The 10,730-nt window shown below is 34.9% G+C and overlaps 1 protein-coding gene across 1 annotated transcript; it reads left to right on the top strand.

The window, feature by feature from the left end:
• Positions 1 to 345: 345 nt before the first annotated feature.
• Positions 346 to 10,427, top strand: fam3c (FAM3 metabolism regulating signaling molecule C). The gene is made up of 10 exons (XM_048156365.1): positions 346 to 448; positions 1,102 to 1,151; positions 3,251 to 3,355; positions 3,540 to 3,566; positions 4,149 to 4,272; positions 4,391 to 4,449; positions 4,975 to 5,025; positions 8,506 to 8,590; positions 8,684 to 8,810; positions 8,931 to 10,427. The coding sequence occupies exons 2-10, from the start codon at positions 1,133 to 1,135 to the stop codon at positions 9,018 to 9,020; spliced, it is 687 nt and encodes a 228-aa protein (XP_048012322.1). The 5' UTR covers positions 346 to 448; positions 1,102 to 1,132; the 3' UTR covers positions 9,021 to 10,427.
• Positions 10,428 to 10,730: the final 303 nt, after the last annotated feature.

Below are 10,730 nucleotides of genomic sequence, written 5' to 3'. Positions count from 1 at the left end.
TACTCTCAGTTAAATGAGGCCAACAAATAATCAGATGCAGAAAGAAATACAAAACCAGTCCTAAATTAAAGAAAAAAAGGTGGCAAAAAGTTTGAATCTAATATTTGGTGATAATATAGCATAATGAGAGATTTATAAGCAATTTTTTGTAAGCTGGTCATTTTTCAAGTTTCAGTCCAATGCGATAACATTAACTAGTATTTTCGGGAAACAGAACATCTTCTACAGGTTAAAATGACCCGTAAAATAATTTAATAATTACAAAATAATATTTTGTTGACTTCAGGATGAAACTGATACGCACTACGCAGTGGGCGGGCCTCCTGTAGGACACGCCCCCCGCATGACGTTTCGGTCTCTCAAACACACGTACACGCTCCTCCTTGAAAGTGAACCCGGATGTGTCGGGACATTCAACAGTGTGTCGCCGTGGCACCCAGGGAACCAGGTACTTCTTTCTATTCTCCTCGACTTTATCAGTGTAACAGTAGATCAGCTGGGTTACCTGCTGTTCTTGAATTTATACTCGCTTTTCTTTGTTTGAAGGTTTATTCTTGTTTTTTGTTTATATATTCGTCGCATGCTAATGGCTACTATCACTTTACTGCTGTCAACTAACACCTAAACTACACTCTAAAACTGTTTAGGGTTTAAATTCGCTCCTGCCAACGTTGTCAGGCATGATAAGAGGTTTTGAAGATGTATGTGATGTGTTTGTTTAATTCTAACATTTAGTACGTTTTTTTCTTTGGATGTTTAATTGGCTGATGTGGACCTGAATCGTTTTCAGACATCAGGATCTTATAAATTTGCACTTCCATTTGCCACCTAATACAGGTGATCACAAATAGGAGATTTACTATGATTTGTTTAATGGCCAATGCTGATACTGATATCTTATTAAGTATAATGCTGAACACTGGTTTCTAAACTATTTACTTTAAATTTACCAAAATGGTTAAAAACAGAAATTGTGCCTTGTCTTTTTTCACAAACATCTTGATAATCTGGATTATATTCCTGCTAGTAATATAAGTAGTATAGCTGAAATATTTAGGAATTCAGGCTTTTGTTATATGATGATATTTGATCTCACATCAGGTGTCTGGATCTCAGTGTTTACTTTGCCTTCATGATGATGCGAGCAGGAGGTGTGTTCCTTTTCTTTCAGTATAAACTCTGCTAAAGTATATATTACATGTAACCAAAGGCAAATATTTGCACAGTTGCCACTGACAATATGTTGTTGTAATGTGTGTGTATTCTTGTAGTAAATAGTTTTGCTTGAAGACATTGAAGGAAAATTGCACTAATCCTAATCCAGATATACTTTTGTACAGTAAACCATACAAAAAATAAAGTTAAAATGAAGTATAATATTATATTATAAATGAAGGCCATAATATTACAATGATAACTATGGACTTTTAAAGGTGCAATGTGTAAAATTTGGGAGGATCTATTGACAGAAATGCAATATAATATACATAACAATGTTTTCAGTGGTGTATAAAGACCTGTTATGTTTTTATTACCTTAGAATGAACCATTTCTATCTACATACACCGCGGGTCCCCTTACATGTTAAGTCACAATTTTGCGCTGGCATGTTTCTACAGCAGCCCTAAACAGACAAACACTCTACAGACAGAGCGGGTTTCATCACTGTAGCTGCGTCCGAAATTGAATACTTCTCTACTATATAATACGTGAAAAACAGTATGTGAACAGAGTAGTATGTCCGAATTCATGGCTGCGTCCGAAAACTGGAAAATGCAGCCTACTGAGGACACATTTCAAGGTAGTAAGGCATCAAGGCACGTCCGAATCCAGTGTTAGCTTCACTTCCTGTCTCATGAGATACCTTCATCTGATCGATTTTTGAAGGAAGCATAGATGTATCCTTAGCTGCCTTTGATTTCCCACAATCCTGTGACAGTTGAGCTAGTTGAAAATAAAGATGGCGTCCGAAAGTTGCGTTTGCTGCTCAGTTTGTGTATAAATGTACGATTTTGACCAACATATTTAAATTTTGATATCATTTCTATCGAGAAATTACTACTGTAGTGATTAATTATTTGTTTAGTTCTCACCAAAGCTCGCGCTATATTGCTGTAGATCATTAAACTGTTAGGCTGCCTCACTTAGTCTGTCCGAAATCAATTTCGTGAGGTACCTTCATGCACAAACGCTGCCGTACAAGTCATTCTCTTATAAGACAGCGAGGCAGCAAGACAGCTACCTAGGTTTTCGGACGCAGCCCATAGTATTCGAAACGGTAGGCGAAAAGTACCCGGATGTCTTACTACTTCGAGTGAGATTCTGAAGTGTGCATACGATGGACACTTTAATATCCCAAGAGGCCACGGGAGAGGATTTGTGAATGGAGTTGAAGGGACTTAACTGACGCTGGTAGGTCATGTGACAGTAACAACATGGTGGACGTAGTAGTTGAAATTTAATAATTTCTATGAAAACTGGTTAAAAAAAAGACGATTGTGAATCAAAGACACTAAGTTGTGAAATCAAATGAAATTTTGAACTTAAGCAGCAATTTCTCTGGTACGGTTCTGTTTCCATGTTTATTTAGTTTTGTTGTCTTTGGTATTTTGGTTGTTTGTCACTGAAAAAAAATATACAAATGCTGTTGAAAAGTGAATTGTGTAATTGTCTTGTTGTTTTTCATGTTTCCTTAAATAACATTCTTTTGATCTGAAAGCCTTTATTATGTGACCGTCATTTAAGCCCATATTCAGTGATTACTGCAGCTATTGAATGGCATTCATTTTGTGTATCGGTGGTTTATGAGCTGAACCGGGAACCTAAAATTGTTTTTGTTTTTCTTTCTTGACAAGTTTTGACTTGTCTGGCGCCCAAACAATTTGATGAAATTTAATACTTTAAATTTAATCGGGGCAGCCACCGTTACATAGTAGTCGTCTGGTTTATTAGAAGGCTAACGTACTCTCTGCTGTCTCAGACGACGACATCTTTGACTTGTGTCGGCCAGACGGCCACCGTAGCTTCTCTTTTTTGCTTCAAAAAGGATGGGTGAGCTGCCGTTGGTTGTAGTTCGCAACCTCACCGCTAGATGCTGCTAAAATTTACACACTGCACCTTTAAGAATATGCTAATTTGGTTTTGACAATTTAGGTTACTAAATATTTGTTATTTTCATGTTATTTCAACTATTTGCATTGTTGCATTGTTTTCCCCCAATTTTTTTTTTTTTTTTTTTTTTTTTTTACAGGAATTTTGAAACTTACTGTGCTGGTTTCTATTTTGTTTTTGGCTGTGTTCCTGGCCTTTGAGCTATTACAGAGTAATATGAATCTTAATATGGGGAAAGTCTTTGGTGAGTTCATTCATGCAGCCATCTTCTCCATCACACACACAGGACCTGAAGTTGAAATTGCACGTTTTCTGTTAGTAAAGTAACCTAAATTTCTTGTTTAGTTAAGGAATGGCTTAGATTTATCATCTTTCAGTGTTTTACATGGCACGTTGCTATCAGCTAATTGACGTTTGTTTCTCTACAGCACGATATGCAAATGCAGAGACCGTCCGTGAGTACAAATTAACTTATTTTTCAGTTGAGGATGGTGAAAATGAGTTCCATTCCTTGATCCTCCTGGGCTCTTCCTGAACTTTTGTTTAGAACTCTGTATAAAACTGAACTAGAAAATGCAGATAAAAATATGGAATAAAATAGCAAACAGCTATTCACAACTCAATCATAGCTTTGCATACTAATGCAGAGTATTAACAATATGAATGATTCATATGCATATATGTGTGTGTGTGAGTGGGGGTGGCATGAATAGTGCGTAGGTGTTAGATTCCTGATATCAGGGACGATGTTCCATAGTTGTCGCACTGAATGTGTTATGCTAGTGCCATTTACTTAGTCATTTGATAAAGTATGTGTTTGGGTGTGGTCTTCTTTTTATAATTTACTCTACTTGAGAAATGTATCACAAGACATAATTAACAGTGTGATATTGATTCAGTGTGAAGCTGTCTGTCTGGTATACATGTACATAGATAAACGATTAATAAATAACCCAGACAGAGGACAAGGACATGTTTAAAAATAGGAAATAGGACAGACGTCTCTATGTTTATGTATGTATTCTTATTGTTTTCAGCAACCAAGCCACCGCGCCACAAATGCGGCCTTTCTAAATCATGTCCTGAGGACCATTATACCTTTAAGATCACCAGTGGAGCAGCCAGTGTAGTCGGTCCGAAAATGTGTTTTCAGGACAATGTGTAGGTTTTACACACAATTGAAAAATACAAATCCTGACTTGTGAATTTTAGCTTGGTGCATCAGTGGAAACATGACAATAATTTTGACGGCTGCTGTTTGAACTCTTTCTTTTATCAGATTAATGAGCGGAGTTAAGAACAACGTTGGACGTGGTATAAACATTGCAGTGCTCAATGGTACACCTTTTTGTCTTTAAAAACATGTTGATGCTGAAACCTTTTTAAGTGAACAGTGGCAGTGTAGGCAAATTTGTGTTTTGTAGTTAATAGCTTAGTGTATGTATTGTGAAGTCAAATCCAGTTTAACGATCAAGTCAAACGATTAATCGTCATTAATTGCATACAAAATAAAAGTCTGAGTTTGCCTAATATATGTGGGTGTACTGTGTGTAATTATGTATATATAAATACAAACACGTTCATGTATATATTTGAGAATATTTATTTATTTATATTTTTATATAATTTATATTATATATAAATAAAAATATTTTGTACATAAATAACATATTTCTCTTAAATGTATACATTCATTTTTGTGTATTTCTATATACATATTAATTACATGCAGTACTCGCACATATATTAGGCAAACTCAAACTTTTATTTTGTATGCGATAAATCTCGATTAATCATTTGACAGCCCTAAATCCAGTAGATATTGAGAGAATTTGGACTGCATTAATCTACAATTTTTTACAGGGAAGACTGGCGAGCTGACCAAGACTGATTCCTTTGACATGTGGTCTGGAGGTAAATCTGCTTTTACACCCCATATCCGGTTTCCATATGCAGATTTTGCATGTACGAGTGATCCAGTCACAAGTGCATAGTGCATTCTCAAACTTTTTGACTCCCTATTGGTCCCCTATTGTCCAAAGCATTATTCGAAGGCCCCTATGTAGGCTAAGGTATTTTGGATACTTTTGTTGTAATGAAAGCTGCTCATTTCCACTTTTTTTTTTTTTTTTTTTTTTAGCAGCAATAAATTAACTAAATAAAAATCATTTCATAATTAAAGGGTCTATATATTTAGAATTCAGAAACCCTTGTTATTAGCGACACTGGTGGCCATTAAGTGAACTGCAGCCAGCAACTTATACACGTAACATACAAGAGACAGAATGCGATTCAAAGTGTTATACCATAAGAAGTAAAAAGAAGTTATACTGTTAACGAACATCCTGGTGCTGTCCACACTGCTGGGAGAGACATTTAGATGAATATGTAAATATGTGCTGCACGCTTTACTCTCAATAAGCAAATAAGTGCATAACAAAAATGAAAGCTGTTGTCAAACGTCATTAAAGAAAGCATCCGATCATAGCGATGTGGATATGCTTGCACCAACTCTACAATTCACTTGCATCATGTCCACAGATGATGTTATTAAAATTAAACTGTTATGATAGTTTGATTATAAAGTATATTTGAGAATATAGACTATATAGGTCTGACTATGTGAGACTATAGTTTGAATTAATCCCTTTCCTTTTCATGACACATAGACATTACAGTACAGAATAGTTCTTTCGACATTATCCTGAACATTGTATAAGCGTTCATGAATGTCACGTCACATACTTTCACATACTGAGAGTCCTTCACATAAAAATACAAAAGTCTACAGGCTTTTCATGGACAACCTAAGTCAGGGAATGCCTTGTTTTAACTTTCATTCACTGCTGCCAATTTAGTGATTTTTGTCACTATATTTAACTGCTTCCCCACCACTTTTGAGACTTTTTTTTTTTTTTTTTTAAAGCCTAGGGACAAATCTAGCAACTTCTTAGACAAACCTTATCTAGATTCCGTGATTTGACCACTGATTTATATTTATATTAATATAGAGCGGTGGACTCGCCAGTATGACGTCATCTAGCAACATTTAGCGACCAGTTTTAGCTACTTTCAGCTGAAAGCAATTTGCAACACTGGTCTCGTTACAAGCTGTTCACATATAGTCAATAATAAAAAAAGAGATTAATATATGAAAATTCTTACATATAAAATTAAAATAATTACATTTCATAATTCCAGGCATTTCAATAACTTTTCTTCAGCATTCACACTCTTTATGACCAATGACTTTTACAGTCGTTCATGATTACGGGATAAGGTTTTTTCTATTAATTATTTTTACTCACAAATAACAATTTCTACCTGATAAAATATTTTACTGCCTGACCTATTTATTATAGTAATTTCCATGACTTTTCCAGGTCTAGAAATCACACTTTCAAAATTCCCTCATATGGTTTTCAAAGACTGTGAGAACCCTTATTCTTAAATAAAAATGACAGTTGTTGAGGGAACAAATTTAACTAAGAAATAAGACAAATATTTTTAAAGGTTTTGGGCCCCGCTTCACAAACAGGGCTTAGACTAAGCCAGTTAAATAAAGACATTTAAGTAGATTTTTGAAATGTGCCTTAGCTAAAATTGCATCTTGAGAAAAAACAATGGCACACTGACATATTTTAAGATACAAACATTCATTTTAATCTGGGACTAGTCTTAAAGGTCCAGTGTGTAATATTTATAATGATCTATTGACAGAAATGCAGGTGTTTTGAGTTAATTAGCTGATTAGAGTGTGGCACCAGGTGTCTTCAATATTGAACCTTTTCACAATATTCTAATTTTCTGAGATACTGAATTTGGGATTTTCCTTAGTTGTCAGTTATAATCATCAAAATTAAAAGAAATAAACATTTGAAATATATCAGTCTGTGTGTAATGAATGAATATAATATACAAGTTTCACTTTTTGAATGGAATTAGTGAAATAAATCAACTTGATGATATTCTAATTATATGACCAGCACCTGTATAATATATACAGTCAAACCAAATATTATTCAGACAATAAATATAATTTATTTTTTTACTAGTGGGTGCAGGACACTATAGTTCATTTATGTAAGTGAGGAAAGCAAAATAAAGTAAACTTTGACATATTATACCCAAAAATTCTTCATACAGTGGACTACCAGTAAAATTTATGATAATTTGGAACACAAAATTATTCAGACACTTTGACCTGACCATGTTTTGCTCAAGTGTTTTCTGACATTATTAAGATTATTTTTTTCTGACACAGTTTAACTCTGAGATCTTGTCATATTTTATTACCATTTTTTTAAACTATAGTGAATAAACCATATTAATGAATGAAATGTTCATGGTGTCTGAATACATTTTAGGTTGACTGTACATAACTATGTTTTCAGTGGTGTATAAACATCTTACATAATGAACTATTATGTTTTTATTACCTTAGAACGAGCCATTTCTGTCTTGCATACGGGTTCCCTTATATCAAATTCACCATTTTGTGCTGCCATGTTTCTACAGTAGCCCTAAACAGACAAACTGCTACAGAACACATTTGCTTAGCAGTGGATTGACCCATTGGTTGCAATTCGCAACCTCAATTTACACACTGCACCTTTAAGCCTTGTCTGTGAAACCGGGCATTAATGTTTATCAAAGTCCCTTTAAGACAAGTCATTTAACTCGGCGGCCATTTTTGAAATGCCTCTCGGGCATGCAATTGCAGCTCCTAGCTCTTTGAATGGGGAAACATCAAATTCTCCAAAGCTGTTTGCCAAGCTTTCAATTAAATGTCATATTTGAAATCACCAATGAAATCTGACAACAACTGTCTCATAAATGTTGTTTCTAAATGCTCAAATCATGACAAAAAAATGGCATTTTTCAGGCTGGATCAAGCTAATGCGCATGCGCAGTCCTAAATGCGCATCTCTTGTGCCTCATTTCGAAGGCGCGAGTCTGACTCTTTCTATAGGAACCAGAGCTTCTAACGGCCACTGCAGTGACACAATGACTTTACCAATCGGCGATTGGCTCTTATTTAGAAGGCGGGACTTATTCCGCCATATTGGACATAGCACTTTCTCCCATTCAATACAATATGAGTGACGCGTCTTGTGGTTTATAGTCTTTGTGTTTATTTTAAACCAATTTCTTGTGGCCCAAGTGTGCTAAGGCTTCCTGGTTGCTGGTGGGTTCCGGCTTCCTGGTTGAGAACCACTGTTTTAATTGGCTCACAAGAGACTTATATTAATATCAGTTATAAACATGGCCACTGTCTCATAGTTTCATTGGTTAGAGCTCATTTGTAGTAGTTATGTACATTTCCATTTGAGTTGCTTATAAAACGTAATCTTTTTAAAATAGTAATTTTAAACGTTCTTTCGTTCTGTCTAGATGTGAACCTGCTCATCAAATTCTTGAAGGAAATAGAAGATGGAAGCATTGTCATGATGGCCACTTTCGATGATCCTGCAACAAAGTGAGCCGCTTCACTACATTTTTGGACAAACCTTTACAGATCTGTCTCGGTTTATATATTTATTGCATTTATTTTTTTTTAATTATGGAACAGGCTGAATGAAGAGGCCAGAAATCTGATAGCAGATTTGGGCAGCTCAAGCATCAGCATACTGGGCTTCAGAGATAACTGGGTGTTTGTTGGAGGCAAAGGGATCAAAACAAAGAGCCCCTTTGAGCAGGTAAATTTGCCTTGTGTCTCTTTTTTTCAGGCTGCAGCCCCCACTAATAAAGGGCCATGTCCTTTTCAATCTTTGGAATAATAGTTGAAGTATCTAATAAACCATCTCATGCATCTTCAGCACATCAAGAACAATGCAGAGACCAACAAATATGAAGGCTGGCCAGAAGTTTTGGAGATGGAAGGATGCATTCCTATAAAACACGAGTGAAATCAACTTTTCACTGTATTTAAAATTATTTTGCATTTTTATGTACAGCCTGGAGAAAATTGAAGAACTCCCATTTGAACATATGCAATGTTGTATTGTTTGATTGGCATTGGGAATGACGAAAGTAAGAGTAGAATAGACTTTAAATCTGAAGTCTTTAATCCTACCATTAGAGCTCCTGAGTGTTTGCTGCTCTATACATGTATTTATTTAACAGGGTTCCCACTCTTTTTGAATTTCCACTACTTCCATCACATAATCACTAGATAAGGATTTGTAAACTCATTTTAAATGGACTTAACTTACAAAGAGCAATGTTGCCAGTGAAATATTTTACAAAAAAATAAATATAAAATATATATATATTTACTGTAGAAATCTTGTGAATTTTCAGCCTTGAAAAATCACTATTTGCACATTCCATGCTTGTGGGAAGCCTGATTTGTAGGATTTATTGTTCTAATTGGTCCATAAACAGCAAGTTTTCTACCATTTGCAAGGCTCCAGTGTCATAAGGAGATGATCAGGAGATTTACTTTTTCTTTTCTTTTTTTCCTTCCAAAAAATGAATGTAGGGGTTTGCTCTCTTTCTCTTTCTCTTTTATTTATCACTGCACTATGACACTCTAAATGTTGATCAGATTGTATTGAAGATAAATGGATGATGTTTTATTTTATTTCTTTTTTATTTGTAGTTACATTTGTTTTTTACTGGCAACAAGGTTTTGACTGTTGGACTTTATTCCTGATATGTAGTTTTTTTTTTTTTTTTTTTTTAATTCTTGAATTTTTAAACTGCCCATATCTCTGGTGTGTGATGTGATTGTTTTTTTTTTTTTTAGGGGAAGGGGGGGGGCTTCTAATGTAAAACTACTGTCACCAGTTGTATGCTGTTTGTTCTTTTTAGTATCTTTTGGGAATGTTGTTATATTTGGAGTGTTGTTGCATTCAAACATTTCCATCAGTTGTGTTGACAGTCCATCTGGTATCTGCATATTTTGAAATTGAGTAGTATGTCTAGCAGCTGTTACATGCAATTAGTGTTCATATCAAGCAATAATATCATACAATGTAACTGCTTTCATCCCTGAATGTGCCTTTTGCAGTACCAGTAGTATGTGCTTTCCTGTCCAACAATTAAGGAATTAGAATGCAAAACCATCATCTCTACTTGTTAATTTTATAATTCCTGGCACAATTGTAACTATATACTGTGAAGTCGTGGAATGAAACCCTTTTCTTTTGTAAGAACCATGTCGTGTGCCTTTTTTTTTTATATATATACCACAATTATCAGATATGCCAAGTGATTTTTGTGTGAAATTCTTGATGTTACACGTCATTGCCTTAATATGTAAAGCTGTTCTGAGGATTTCTTTAGTATAAATTAAATTTAAATCAAATTGTTTTGTGTGATTGCAGAGTTTTTTCCAATGGCTCAAAGATTTTTTTTTTTTTAAATGTTTCATATAAAATGAAGTTGAGCAAATGGTTGTTGGTTTCATTCCTGGGTTTTGTCTTACCTCTGTTTAGATTAAGGCTGAGAACCCCCAATAATAACCCTAGCATCTGTTCTGCCTCATCAAAGCATGATGCACACATCCAAATTGGCACATGTGTTTATAAAGGAGATTGTAGATTCCTGGAAGGCCTCCATTCAGTTCTCATTGGCCTAAGAAAAGACCAGAGAAGGTTTCAAAGTACACAGCT

Source organism: Megalobrama amblycephala, linkage group LG14, assembly GCF_018812025.1.
Source record: "Megalobrama amblycephala isolate DHTTF-2021 linkage group LG14, ASM1881202v1, whole genome shotgun sequence".
NCBI classification, from domain to species: Eukaryota; Metazoa; Chordata; class Actinopteri; order Cypriniformes; family Xenocyprididae; genus Megalobrama; species Megalobrama amblycephala.
Note: the sequence above shows the minus strand (reverse complement) of the source record. Positions and strands in the feature narration are given on the sequence as shown.

What these genes read in the sequence shown, in the direction of transcription:
- fam3c (XM_048156365.1), top strand. An exon ending in TGCAAATGCAGAGACCGTCC is followed by an intron (nt 3,567 to 4,148) that starts GTGAGTACAAAT and finishes TATTGTTTTCAG; the next exon opens with CAACCAAGCCACCGCGCCAC. An exon ending in CTTTGACATGTGGTCTGGAG is followed by an intron (nt 5,026 to 8,505) that starts GTAAATCTGCTT and finishes CGTTCTGTCTAG; the next exon opens with ATGTGAACCTGCTCATCAAA.